Source organism: Nannospalax galili, unplaced genomic scaffold (genome assembly GCF_000622305.1).
Source record: "Nannospalax galili isolate Female #2095 unplaced genomic scaffold, S.galili_v1.0 scaffold346, whole genome shotgun sequence".
Taxonomy (NCBI): domain Eukaryota; kingdom Metazoa; phylum Chordata; class Mammalia; order Rodentia; family Spalacidae; genus Nannospalax; species Nannospalax galili.
Window position 1 is genome coordinate 9,079,146 of NW_008357637.1, and position 15,399 is coordinate 9,094,544.

Genomic DNA, 15,399 nt, shown 5'->3' on the forward strand with positions numbered 1-15,399 from the left:
TATATATATATATATATGCTGAAGGTTTCTGCTTGGTGTTCTCTGCTGTACTGGGCTTACTCCACCGTGATATATATCATGCACCTACTGAGACTACAAAATCATATGCATTTAGTGAAAAGTTATATATCCAGACATAAGAGGGAGGGGCTGGAAACTCAGGTGAGGGGCCAATGACCTTCCCCTCCTTCTATGGGAAAAAGTCAGCAATCAACAGGCCCAATATTAGAGTCTTGCAAGCAGTCATAGCTGCTCTGATGAAGATGATGGCTATTATGCTGAGAGGCAGCACTAGGCTCAATGATTCAAATAATTATCTGTTAGCTAGAAGACACTATTCTAAGTGTGCCAGTGAACACAAAGTGAGATGGACAGGTTTTTTTTGAGACAGGGTCTCTCTGTAACCCCAGCTGGCCTGGAACTCACTATGTAGACCAGGCTGGCCTCAATCTCACAGAGATCACCTTCCCCTATCTCCCAAGTGCTGGGGTTAAAGGCGTGCACCACCATGTCCAGCTTTTGTGGTAATTTTTGTAATATGTATTTTCTAGCTTAGCCATCTTAATTAAATATTTGCTGTGATTTAAACAGCCTGCTCTCTGGGCTCTAAAAGCAAAGATTCTGAGCCCTCCCGTCCTCATTTTCTCACAAGGACAGAAGGAAGGCAGATCAAATGAAGGCAACACTGATTTTTGTGGTGAGATCTGACATATCATAACTTTTGAAATCTTTAAATATTTCTGTGTATATATATATACATACATAGTCACTGATATATAACAGTAGCTACTATATATAGTAGTTATTATGTATAGTAGTGGCACATATATGAACATATATACAAACTCCTTGGTGTGGTATTCAGGCCCTTCATTGACCCCCAAAGTTGCTGTTTTTGTCAGTCCTTATGCCAAGCTTACACACTAAATCTCGGGCAAAATGACTTATCCTACAGTTCCCAAACATGGCCTGGCTTTGCATCTTCCAACGTGCACCCTTTTGGGGGACATCCTTTGAAACATCGCTCTATGGTTGCCTTCCTTGACATGTTCCCCTGGTCAGACTGAAGGGCTCTGCTCAGTGTCCCCTACTGTACTGAATTTACTCCATCATGGCTTTTCTACAGCACCTCGACATTCTACATCCTTATAAACTACCCCTCAGGGTCTGGAAGGCAGGGACTGGACATCACCGGCTTCACTGAGTACCTCTCTGTTGCATGGTATAAGTAAGAATCTAAGATACCAGCAGAATGTAGGTGTGAAAAATGTGGGAAAGAGAAGCAAGTGCTCTGGTTGTTTCTAAGAGAAAAGGAAGTGGTTCTTGCAAAGAACATGAGAAAGAATGCTTGAGAATTACAAAACTGGAAGTAACTATTTTTCTTGTTCTAACAATTTCCTGACTTCACTTATATCCTCTTAAGAAATTCCTTCTCATGGGGCTAGAGAGATGACTCAGCAGTTAAGAGCACTGACTGCTCTTGCAGAGGACCTGGATTCAATTTCCAGCACCCACATGGTGGTTAACAACCATCTGTAGCTCCAGTTCCAAGGGATCTGACGCCATCTTCTGACCTCCGTGGGCATTGCACTACATGGGTGCACTTACAAACATGTAGGCAATACACTCATACACATAAAATAAAAATAATAAAATGTTTTTTAAAAAAGAAATTCCTTCTTAGAAATATTTTTTAGGTTCTCTATCTGGGCAGGTTTGCTCTTTCAATCTGTTCAATAACTAAACCATTTTAATTACTTGCTTTCCACATATGTGCTTAAAATATATTTATTTTTAAATGGTAAAATGAAGAATCTATAAATGAAAAAAATATAGCAAATGTCATGTTTAATTACTCTGTTTGCATCTCAAACAGCAGCATTGCTCCAGGCATTGCTGTTTTGCATCACTGCGTTTTGAAAAAGGAACCTCATCTTCTATAAGACACTGCATTGCAACAGTGAGGGCAGATGCAACGGAAGATGGGGGACTGTGCTTCATACTAATACTCCTGTGCTTCTTTGAATGCTCCAAATTTTACTTCTCCTTCATATTCAGATGACCACCTAAAAGTCAGACCATGTTAATAAAACAGATTTGGCCTCCGTCTCTCTGCTTGCTTTCCCCAGATAAATCATATGCCTGGGAACAGAAGGTGTGGGGCACAATCCTTAATGACCCAAGAGCTATGCTTGACACTTTGGGGTCAATCATAGCTGCTGTATAACTAAAAATCTCGTGCTGTTCTGATCTTGAAACATGCTAGATATTTATTCCTGGTCCATTCAAATCAGTCTCCAAACAATGATAAATACATTGTGGATGCAACATCAATATTAACCATTTTCCATGAAGATGCTAGAAATATAACATGTAATTATGAAAGATGAAAATTTGGAGTGATCAAAACGAGTTCTGTAATAGATGCTGTGCTCATAATCCATGCCCTGCATATGCAATTCATAGCAATATTGAATAATTAGAGGAATGCTTGTCCAATCAGCTATCACACCTCCTTAACCATCAACATTGCTTGTATTTGTTGCTGAGTCGTTTAACAAACCAATTCACCAAATACAGTAAGAGACTCTGAAAAGAAAAAGAAGTATGTCAATTTCTTGAGTGGCATGGCTCAGTCTTTGCTTGGGTTTTAGAGGCTGGTTTAGAACATGTGTGGGTAGCAATATTCCTAAAGTCCGTGTCTCAACATTGCCACCTGCTGTTCATTCCGAGTTCACACAACTACCTATCCAGAACAATGCACTGCTCACACTTTCTCCTGGTGAGAAACAGATTCCTGAGTCTGAGAGACTGTCCCCAATTCCTGGCCAAATTAAAAGGTATTAGTTGGGTTCCTGGAGTCATGAGCAAAGGCACTGGGTGACTGTTCTCAATGGACACCTAGGTGATCCCTACAGCTTACTGAATTTCAAAGCTTGGACAGTATATTGACTTGTAGAATTTGTGTATGTTTTTTTGCTCTACTGTAGCCCCAGAATTTAGACAGTGCCTGTCACAGAGTACTTGTTTAATATTTAATAAATTAATGAATATATAAAAATAAAGGGTAGTTATTGCCATACATTTACTACATTAAGCAATGTATTCAGTAGCTTCAATAAAAGAATTATTTATCCAATCTAGAATTGGTAGAGAGAGAAATGAATAAAAGTGAAAGGAAATGGAGAGATGATTGTAATAATAAACATATAATAGAAGTTTGGCTGAGTAATATATATGATATAAAGACTACTAACAGCCCATTCTGTAGGTAAAATTCACACTCATCTTTTCTATGGTTCAAGGTTGAAAAATATTTTTTGATGTGTGTATGTGGGGGAGGGCGGTTCTGGACACATTTGTGTGCATGAGTATGTAGAGGCCAGAGAAGATATTAGGTGTCCTGCTCCATCTCTCTCTGCCTTATTCCCTTAAGATGGGGGGGTCTCTCAATGAACCTGGAGCTAGGTTTGTTGCCAGCAAACCCTCTATTATCCTATCTCCATCTTCCACAGCTCTGGAGTTACAGGTACGTACAACCATGCCCAGCTTTTCATGTGAGTCCTGGGAACTCGGGTCCTCATGCTTGTGTGGCAAGTTCCCTTAGTATTCCCTTAGTCATTGCTCCAGCCCCTCGAAAAGCATGCTTTACAACTGTGTATTTCACTTTTTTCTTTTATTTATCATTTTTTTATTTTTGGTGTATGAGTGTATTTCCCATTTTTTATTTTTGGGGTATGAGTGCACCTGTATGTAAGTGCACCCACACTGTTCAATACCTGTAGAGGTCAGAAGAGGGCATCAGATCCCCTGGAACCGGAGTTATAGACAGTTGTTAGCCACCATGTAGGTGCTGGGAATCAAACCCGGGTCCTCTACAAGAGCAGCCAGTGCTCTTAACCATTGAGCCCTCTCCAGTCCCATGTACTTCACTGTTTAATAAGTATTCACACTGTTCCAGTTACTCATCACTACAGCACTAACATTCTTTTCCACAATAGCACTTGATACAGAACTTAGAAAAATATTTCAATCAAGTGATTTTGCTTGCTGAATAATAATTCCACTATCAGAAACAGAATGGTCTTTGTGCAAAGTACTTTTCTTAAGCAGAGACTTCTTTTTTCTTTCTATAGTACTAATAGCCAGAGTTGCATTCACTCTTTAACACTTTTCATTTGTACGCCAAGAATGAATGGCCTGCCCCTCTTTACCAGGGCACCTTTCTCAGTGCAGTGTCCGTAGCTAGTAATCTTCAGATTTGAGGTTATGTCTCCCCCTGAGAAAAATAGAAGGCTTGCTTACTGCTTGCTATAAAACAGCAGATTCCCTACTTAGGGCGTCTCTCCTGCACCCCTCAGTCTATGGGCAGACACACACCAGAACTCATCTCTATCACCCCTATTGAAATTGGGGCTTACAGAGCTCATGCGCCATGTGGTCACCCCATTACTACTTTGCTACAGCCATCGTTCAGCTCTGACTCAAACCCTGTGTGTTCTGTCAGCATCTATGAAACTATAACAGGTTACCATGTGAGCTTGAAAGTAGGGTAAAATCTCAGGCCCCTCAATGTTGAGAGCATGATGTCATCTAAGAACAAGAATACTCACAGTGAGGAAGCCCAGATTACTGAACATAAATCATAGAGAATTTTCAAAAGGAAAATACAAGGCTGTAGAGATAAACAACTGATTATATAAATTTAAAATTACCTACCTACTAGTGGAAACAGAACTTCTAGCCTAGAAAAAAATATTTGGAGTACTTTTGAGATTGCAGTAATTTAAAAAATCCAGAACTTTAGATATTTATTATGAGTTTTAATAAAAAATTGAGTAAAGTAGCAAGATTTTTATAAAATTTGAAATTCTAAAATATGAATTAAAAAGAAAAATACCATTTATAAGTCATGAGCAAAAGTTTCATTCTTAGCTTCATGAACAACCCTCCATATAATTTTACCATTTTTCGTATTTTCAGAGCATAGAAAGAATGCACTTTGATGCATGAGTACTCACACACTCTATAAACACCAGCTTCTACTTTTGCTGCGGTAAAAGTACCCATCATTTTTCATCCTGAGTTCTTAGCTTTCAACTTGGAAATGATTTCTTAATACTTGGAAAAGTAAGAAAAAGTTCTAAATCTTTCTGTGTGCTATTTGGCCACAGAAAAGCCTATATTACAGGTTAACCTCAGCTGAGTTTATGATTTGAATAGTTTTCATGCTATGGCAGTCAAATGATGAGCTCTAGTCTTTGGCACTGACAAATGTGAATTCTCTTCTCCAGATCAGATTTATATTATTGTAGGAGTTTCAGAATATATCCACTCTTCTCCCTCCCTCCCCCTTCTTCCCTCTTCTTTTTCTTTACTTTTACAAGAAGTATTCTTGCAGGGCCCGGAAATAATGTCAGATAACAAATATCCCTGGCAAGGTATCAAATAATGAAAGTAGAGAAAGCAAGATAAAGAAAGGAGAAAACAAGAGAGAAGAAGAGAGAGAGGAGAGACAGTCTACATTTCACAAGGCTGTGAACTACACAGTTTCTGCTAGATACATTGTTTTATAGAAACATGTTCTATCATTCTTTCCATTAGCAACAGTAACAGCTGACTTGGAGATGGCTTACTCATCCTGTAGGCTGAAGGTGTGATGTGAATTTAAAACCTCTTACTTAAAAATTGGACTGCTGAAGAAAATCATAATTCACATCTGACATCTACTTAGTTTAAGATCTCTAGTCATATGCAGCATCTGTTTCCTCTCTTAAAACAATGAAATCCTAAGCAGATCATAATTAAACAATAAATATTCCTTAACATAATAAGTATAATTCTAGCATCTGTGTCTTTGCATTTTACTATCCATCTTCTCAAAAGTTTCTTATTAGTAAAGACTTTCAAGGTTTAGTAACTGTAGTTCATTGTACTCAAGGTACCAGTGCTGTGATTTCAGACCACAGTATACAAAGCTTCCTGGGGGTTCCACATTCATTACCCATCACCTAGTCTATTTTAACATCAGTTAAACAATTCCATTGTAGAAGTTTTGAGGTATTTGTTACAATGACAAAGGCAGGAAAACTTTCAAATAACATCACCAGCTGCACATGAACTGCACCCAATTGATGTCACCACACACAGGGCCACCTGCTATAACCAACAGTGGTTGCATCATCCAGGAGAAGCCACATACTTCTCCAACTCAAGACCTGTCAATGGTCTGCATCAAGGCTTCCCCATGATTTATTTAAAAAGACAAGACCATGGAAGAAGAGTTGGGCTGAGATAGAGTCTGGCCTTATCGCTTCATATCCAGAAGGCTTATAATATGCACATTTCTACCTAATAAATTTTTTTTTTTAAAGAACGAAAGTGACCTTGCAGTACAGCTCAGTTGGTAGAGTGCTTGCCTTGAAGGCACAAAGTTCTAGGTCAAGTCCCCAATATCATATTAACTGGGTGTGGCAGAGCATGCCTATAATCCCAGCACTTGGGGAATGGAGGTGGGAGGGTGGGGAGATCAAGGTCATCCTTGGCTACACAAGGAGTTCAAGGTCAGCTTGAGCTACATGAGAACTCGTCTCTTAAGAAAATGTTTGGGAAACATTTTTAAGATTTTTTTAACATGATATATTTTCTAATAATTCCCTTCCCATGAAAATGTTATGATAAAGTTACAAGTGTCTCCAACAAACACCAGTGTCAGCTCTAAAATAAAACGTTTTTGTGGCTATTTTTAAAGTAACTCCTTATATATAAATTCAGTCTCTAAGTTGTAAGAAACAACTAATGTCCACGGAATCTATTTCTAAAACTTTTCTTTGCTTCTATTAATTTTTGAGATTCTACATGGAGTTTTGTCTTCTGCAACATGCCACAGCTTGAGAAAGTCTTTACTAGTTAGCCAAATACCTAAAAATTATCATCTTAACCCACACTGACCTTGTTAGCACTGTTAAAAAAACTGTTTGCCATTGTTAACCAGATTTTCCTTTCCGTCATGAGTTGACCAAACTCTTCCTGAAGCCGATTCAGTTTCTGGTTAGAGAGCCGTAGGTGTTCTTTCTCTGCAAAATCTTTTGACAAGAGAATCCCCAGCGCCTCGTTCTTCAGGTTCTCTACAGTGGAATTCCATCCCTACAAGAGAGCATTCTTTTTAGTGATGGTAGTAGGAGGTGAAGACTTTGGGAGGTTATTAAGTCAGAGGGTGGAGCCTTTGTGAATAGAATCTGTGCCCTGTTATCCAACAGAGGGCCAAGAGAGCTCCAGCCCACCTTCCACTATGTGAGGAAAAGTTGGCAGTCGGCAACCCAGTGAAGAGCCCTCATAATGCACACTGTTCCCTTCCTGATCTCGATCTTCCAGCTTCCAAAACCCTGAGAAATACATCGATTTTGTTTATGAGCCACCCTGTCTGTTACTCTGCTGTCCACGTTACTCTGTTACAGCAATAGAATTAAGACGCCCCCTTTGTAAGCACTGGTAAGATTCATAGAACATCAGAAGAGTTGAATCTTCCATTATATTTCCAAATCATAAAGTCTATTAAACCCAGTAGTAGTGTAAACATTACAGTATGGGTTTGACTATGAACATGTAGTTACAATAGAAAACAGTGCAGAAAAGAAGCTTAAAAGGAGAGAATACAAGAGGGGAAAATGGCAGAGTTGAGATGAGTGACCCTGGATGCAGGTCACTTCCATTCCTGTTACTTCTACCATAGACAAACCCAACATACACTTAAGAGCATTTTTGAAATCTCTAACTCATTTTGTTCTATTTGTGCTCATCTAAGTATGAAAAAGTATCTCTCCCACAATTCAGTCTTCCTGTTAATAGAGGTAAATATGTTCAAGAAAGGAAAAGAAATTGCATGTTGATGGCTACATTTTGTCTGCCTAAATGGAAAGAGATTAAGATCTATTACCAAAAAAAAAAATACCCGCTAGTGTGCAGTATCTTCTTCTTCTTGATCCTAGCTTCATCTATCAATGCTTCATAGTTAATGATATATAAGCATCTCAGAAAAAGAGGTAGTTTCCTACTTTATATGGCATAGGGATTAAAAACAACAAATAGAAAAGAACAAAGAGTTGGAGAGACTCAATATCTATGTTACTTTCTTGAGGAAATTCAAATTTCTTGAAAATGGATTTAACATGCTATTATTCAACATCATAAAATAACAATTATCTCTAAGATGGCCATCTTGTTAATGTATTTTCTGGTACCCAGCTTAGCTGAGGTTGAGTGGAAAGCATGGACATTTCTCAAAGCACAAGAAATTTAGCACCAGCCTTCAAATATCTCAGCCTGGCTCTATTCTGGCCTGTTCTCTGTGCAAAATTTCCTATTATGAAATTACCTTTTTATATTATAGTATATAAAATAAGTAAAATTTTAAGGATTTATTTATTTTTATCCTATGTATATTAGTGTTTTGCCTGTATTTATGTAAGTGTGCCACATGCATGCCTGGTGCCCACAGAGGCCAGAAGAGAACATGGGATTTTCTGGATCTAGTGTTACAGATGGTTGTGAGTGCCATGTGGATGCTGGGAACAGAACTCAGGTCCTTTGCAAGGGCATGCTCTTAACCTTGAGCCATCTCTCCAGTCCCTAAGTATAATTTAAGTGCAGTGTACTACCACAGTTTCCATGAATTTCACAAGGCACACTGAGTATTATGTACACGGCACTGTTAGAGAATGTAAAGGAAAAAAAGTTTCATCCTTTATCAATATGTAAATTGCCATTATATATAGCATTTCTATATACTTACATTATGAAATATTAAGTATATATGGTTTTAAATATATACAATATTATATTTAAAAATATTTAAATATTTAAAAACATATTTAAAAAATATATTTAAAAAAATACTTAAATATTTAAAAATATACAATCCAGTTCCAGGGGATCCAACAGCCTCGTCTGTCCTCCACAGGTATTGCACCATGCAGGTGCCTTTACTTACATGCAGGCAATACATTCATACACATAAAATAAAAATAATCAATATTTTTTAAAATACATACAATGTATAAATGCTTTACACAACAGTTGGTGGGTCTAGATGGTAGAGACAACATACATTCTTTTGTAGTCTCCGTAGACCCTTTTCTAGTATTTGTTCAAGAGAAAAATGTCTGGTCACGAGACCTGAAAATAAGGAAGGAAGGTTGGGGTTGGCATTCGAGTGGCGAGGAAGAAGACCGCTGCAGGGTGAGGCTTGTAACCATCATCTTCAAAGATCTTTAGGTTGGATAATTTTCTAATATTTATACAGGCTCAGAAGAGTATGCCAAGAAGAAGCAATACCCGGACTAGTTCATCTCTTGTATCATGCTACCTTCAAGGAACTGAGGATAGAGATACAGACTCTCTAAATTTCTCAACGTATGAGGAAGCCATACTTGCAGGCACAGGCTATGGGTCCGTGAATTCTCAAAATCATTCATATTTTAAAGAATTTTGTATTTCCCCTTGAACAAAACAAATATATTCAAGACATTCTTTCCTAAAGTATGGTAGATACCCCTCCCACTAAAAAAAACAAAAAAAAAACAACAACAAAAAAAAAACAAAAAATAAAAAACCTGTTAGGAATGAGCAGATATTGCTAAAGTGGCACAATTCCCAGCACATATATTGGCACTTACCATTTTTCTTCCCTCAGTTATATCACAGCTTGTTAGGACCCCAAATCATTTATGGGTACTCAGTTCTCAGCCAAGTGTGGTAGGTTCCTAAATGTTACTGGGAAGCATGAGAAGTGTTGAGCAGAATGGGATTTTGTGTCCCAGCACACCTCAGATCTCTAACATGCTGGTATATGTGCAGACACCACTGGAGGGCAATGTCATGTGAAATGTTTCCAGCAAACTTTCTAGACCTAGAAACCCTTTGTTTGCTAATCATTTCAGGAGACCAATTGCCCAGCTGGAATAATATTGGGAACCACCTACTGGTTCACTGCCAACCCAAGCCTTTTGGTTTCCTTCTTTTCTTGTATTTTTTTCTTATTTTTTGCAGTGTGTGTGTGTGTGTGTGTGTGTGTGTGTGTGTGTGTGTGCTGTTCATGTGCATGTGTATGTGTATGTATAGGGTTTTGTGTGTGGGGGTACACATGTGGGCCTGAATGTGGAAGCCCAAGGCTGATGTCAGGAATGATCTTTAATTGCTCTTCTACCTTATTCTTTGAGGTAGTTCTCTTAGTCAAACCCAGAGCTCACTGGCCAACTTGCTCTGGGGATTCCCTGTCTCCACCTTCCAAGGTTGGAAATACAGGTCATTTACATGCAGTTCAAACTCTGACCCGATGTCTATCTGTTCTTTCCTTATGCCTTTAGCTGCTCATTCAGTTAATTTCTACTCTTTGTGCCATTATTTCTTTAGTGTGTTAAGATCTGTGGGACATTGAATCTTGAACTCAGGTGAAGAAATTCTTAAGATGCAGAATAAAACAGGTGATCCTTTAAATAATAATAATAATAATAATAATAATAATATTAAAGACATTGACCAAAGCCTTCTGTGCTCATTGGGGAAAAAAAAAATCCTTAAAAAATATGAAAAACCTGGGGAGTGCTTAGCATGCTGAGTCAAAGGAAAATGCAGAAAAAAAAAATTAGGATATGGGGAAACAATTCACAGCCATTGTATGTTCTGCCCAACAGCATGAACCTTTTCCTTCCTACATGACAGTGCTCTGCCAAGGGCTTTATATGTATTGTCTCTCTAGCTTCATGCCACTACAAGAGCCAAGCTATTATTACCCACATTTTAACAATGGGGTAACCAGGGCTCAGAGGAATTATACACTTCCAAATGTCTCAGCACTAGTAAGTGAAAGACTCAAACTCTGAACTCTGGTAATTATTTTTCCAGTATCTCAACCCGAACTCTTTGCAGAGGATGATACAAGATTTTTTTCCCAAAATGGAAGGATTTTCTGTATTAATTGAGGGCTACCAAGATAAAACGTCTATAGAGTCCTAAGGCCTTAAAGATGATAAAAGCCTTACATGACCCTGGGATTTTCTAATTTGTTATCAGAAGCCTCACTATTTCAAAATAAACACCAGGCTATTATAGATATAATTGCAAATTTACTACCCAAACTCAGGCTTAATTTTGCTTAGCAATTGGACAAAATAATAAAGCTCTTTTCTATAAATAAGGAGAAAAGTGCCTGTTTCTAACAATGTTCATAAATCTGCCTTTAGAACAAACTTTACAAACAACATGAGAGAAAGCCTTTTGGCATCAAGGCAACTGTGTGAAAACCCACTCTAACTTGATGCTTTGGATCACACTAGAAAAGCGGGCTATGACCTTCCAAAGAAACTGCAATGAACCACGTTGTGGCTGTTATCTTTCTTTATTCTTAATTACATTTTTCACAAGGACTCTGTGGGCATTAAATGAAGCTAGGTGTATTCAATATTTCTATTCAATCTTCTCAGAAAATTGGCTCTGTCTACTTTGGGCAATCTGTAGGCAGTTTTTGATGCAATTCTATACCATTGTGATGATGTATTTGCCCAGGCATTTTTCAGAGGGGACACTTTAACTAAAGATAAAACTTTCTAGAGTCATCTGAATCCATCACACTTTTAAAAAATATATGGTTGTCAACATTGTCAAGGCTGGAGGAGCCCAATGGAGAAAATCTTAGTTCTTTTTCTCTAAGCTGCTCCTGCTGCCTCCTAAGTGTTAAACTTCTTACAGGATTTCAGTCACTTTGCAATAAAATATTTCCACCGTGTGTCCCCACCAGCAGAAAGCCAGAGCCTGCCATTTCCTTGGCTTTCTGGTTTGACAGAGGTATATGCATATCTCTGACCCAATAAAGCCACATGACAGTATGTGTTCCTCGGCTCAGGGTGTCTCTATATGTCGTTCCATTAATGCCATTCATCACTCACAGTAGTAGCCCTTTTAAACTGTACCTTTCAGTATTCCATTTGCTGTAGAAATTGAGCTTCTCTTGGCTCCTTTGATTGAAAGGGTACTTTTAAGAGGATTAGTGGCTGATAGACAAGAAGGGGGAAAAGATTTCTTTTTTTCATTCTTTCTTTTTTGTTATAGTCCTAAGTTAGCTCTTCAAATGAAGTTATGGATTGTCATAAGAATATCTATTAAATAGGTTCAAAGAGTTAGCTACACCAATTTGAAAAGAAAAAGAAATAATAACCAGTCTATTTAGTGAGCTTTTCTTCACATAAAACTTCCCTGAAGAGGGGGGGATCTCATAACTCAATACCATATAACAAACTTTCATTCTATGCTGGATTCCAAGATGTAGTTTTTAAGTGAGGGAAGATGGACAACAAACAATAGGCAATGCACGTGGTTTAGAAGACCAAAAAAAATAACAACTGTGTAGGTCACTGGGCAAAATCAGACTGGGAAGAAGAGTGCACTGACTTCATGTATCACTCCTGAAGCATGGATCAGGGCCATCTTATTACACACAGATCATTTCTTGTGAAGTCCCAAATCTACAGTCCCATTTGGTTTATCACCAGGAGAATTAACTCATTGACACAAAATCAGAATTTTACATGATTGCATTAACAGATGGTACAAACAAAATAAACCTGGCAATTTTAATCAGAGAATATTTAAAAATCTTCTTTAAGGAGAAATGTTTTTGAAGGAAATATTTATGCTTTGGAAGAGTGTCACTGAGCAGTTGAAAAGCCAAATTCTGATCATGTCAAGTTGGACTGAACTGCTCTGAGGTTCCTCTCACAGTCTCTTCCAGGTAGTTCTGTATTGACCTATACAACTACAGAGCCAGCCTAGAGAACAGCCTCCCCACCCCCCAACTCTCCAAGTGGGCAGAGTTCAGTGCCCTCAGGCCTTGTAAATTATGCCCTCCCTGCAAAGCATTCCTTCAAAAGCCCAGAGAGCAAACAGGAACTGCAGTGTTGCCTGTCACCCAGGGATAAAGAAAGCATGCCTTCTGTAGAGGAGCACAGTTACTGGCTCAGAGAGAGTTCATGAAAAAGAGCAGAAAGCGGACCTAGAAGAATGATTCTTATTCAAAAATTGCTAAGTAGCTTCAGGCAAAAATCTTTACTTTTGGAGTGCTACTTTCCAGGCAGGGTAGTGCCAGCCCCACCACTTGATAGGCACTTTTGCTTCTTCAGTGACTTGTGTTAACTCAATAGCTAATCATGTGCTTCAAATTCCTGGACTTCAAGCCCTCCCAAAATTTTTTTTTTTGTTGTTATATTATTCATAAATAACCTTGCTGGGATTGGGATTGACAAGCTATAATAGAAATGACAGATATCCCTAAATTAATTTCTGAATATGAGATATGCTGTTTTTCTCATTAAAAAAACAAACAAAAAAAAAACAAAAACAAAAAAAACCTAAACCAAAACTCCCTTGCCACCCACCCCAAGCCCCATAAACCCTGGTTTGGTTTGGAAATTTCTGGGTCCCCTTATTCTCTTTAGTGTTTGGCCACTGAGTGGAGCCCACAGTTAAGCAGTGCAGGGTAGGTGCTCATGGCTGATACTGAAGCAAAATAGATGTATGGCACAGCAAAGTTTGAAAGTAAAATACAACCACAATAAAGTATGCTATAAACAAATCTTAGAATAGTGATTAGCATGCATGTGCAGTTACTCATTCTTCCTGAATTCAACATAGTTTTTAGGTAAAATTTTTAATTAATTTTTATTTTATGTGCATGACCATTTTGCCTGTATGTATGTGTTCTGGTTTATTTCTTCATTGCTTTGACAAAATACTCTGACCACTACCAACTTGGGGAGGAAAGGGTTTATTTAGCTTACATATCTCAGGTCACAGTTCATCAGGAACCCAAGGTAGGAACTCAGGGCAGGAACTGGAACACAGGCCATGGGGGAATGCTGCTTCCTGGCTTGCTTCTCTGGTCCCTGCTCAGCCTGCTTTCTTATGCAACACGGACCTGGGTCTGGAGCACAGGCCATAGAGGAATGCTGCTTACTGGCTTGCTCCTGTGGCCCCTGCTCAGCTTGCTCTCTTATCCAACACAGGCCCACCTGCCCAGAGATGGCACTACCCACAGTGGCCTGGGCCCTCCCACATCACTCCATAATCAAGAATCAAGAAGATGCCCCACAGACATTGCTACAGGCCAGTCCAATGGAGGCAATTCCCCAGTTGAGGCTCCTTCAACCAAGGTGTGTCAAGTTGACACTAAAGCTATCCAGCACAGTATGTAAATGCACCTGTGTTGTGTAATGCCCATAGAAGCCAAATGAGGGTATTGGATCCCCTGGAACTGGAATTACAATTGTAAACTGCCTTGTAGGCGCTGGGAACAGAACCAACATCCTCAACAAGAATAGCCAGTGCTCTTAACCACTGAGCCATCTCTCGAGTCCCATAAAATTTTAATTATGTGGGAAGTGGGAGATATTTTCCCACTGTTTTTCCTTCTGCATCTCGTCCTTGCTGGATTCCTTCTATCTCTTGTTCTTCCCATACATTTTTTTTCTAGTTAATTAAGGACTTGATTCAGACTGGTGTTTCTATTTTTAATCAAAATGACTAAAAGCTTTACTGGCCAAAATATTTTTAATCTAACACAATTTATCCACAATCACTGGGCTTCTGGCTAGCAAAGCAGTCCTGGTCTTAGTAAGGTCCTGAGAGGGCTTAGGATTTCATCTTTAAGAGGATCTGTTGGGGATATCCTTAGGATTCTGGCATATATAATTCAACTATAGAGCAAATTACGAGGTTGCGAATTCAAATTCTTATGGAAATTTCCTTATTTGAAATAGATTAAATTAATAGAAGGGAAGCTCTGCTTATGTTTTTCCCACAATGACCATCAGATAGAAACTGAAACAATGCTCCAAAACCTGTTAATGTATCTTCTGGGAAAGTTTTAAGAGCATGTATTTTCAGGTTCACCTTATGTCCACTGAATCATAATTTTTATTGGTAGAGTGGGAAATATTCATTGTTTAAAAGCTAAATCACTTTATTTGAAGTCAGAGAGAAGCAATAATACTTATAACCAGTCATGTGTTCTTAGGATAGTCATCGGATACCTAATGAATAAATAATAAGTGACCTAGACCATTTTATGATCATATAAAAAAAATGGAGGTTGGATTGTATAATCATGGTAGTTTTAGCACTGAAACTCAACAAATTTGGGACTGGAGAGATGGATCAGTGGTTAAGAGCACTTGCTGCCCTTGCAGAGGATGTGGGTTCCATGCCTGGCACCTACATAGCAGCTAACAACCATCTATAACTCCGGTTCTGGGGAATCCAATGCCCTTTTCTGGTATCAGTGGGCACTGCATGCATGTGGTGTACTTACATACATGTAGGCAAAACACTCATACACATAAAATAAAAATA

The 15,399-nt window shown here is 38.5% G+C and overlaps 1 protein-coding gene across 3 annotated transcripts in view; it reads right to left on the reverse strand.

Annotated features, from left to right (window-relative positions):
- Positions 1–15,399, reverse strand: part of Ccdc141 (coiled-coil domain containing 141) — a 207,432-nt gene that overhangs the window by 94,731 nt on the left and 97,302 nt on the right. For all 3 annotated transcript variants that reach the window (XM_017794928.2, XM_008855352.3, XM_017794927.2), the window contains exon 7: positions 6,952–7,146. In XM_017794928.2, the coding sequence (XP_017650417.1) occupies positions 6,952–7,146 (195 nt within the window). The remainder of the gene's footprint in view (positions 1–6,951; positions 7,147–15,399) is intronic.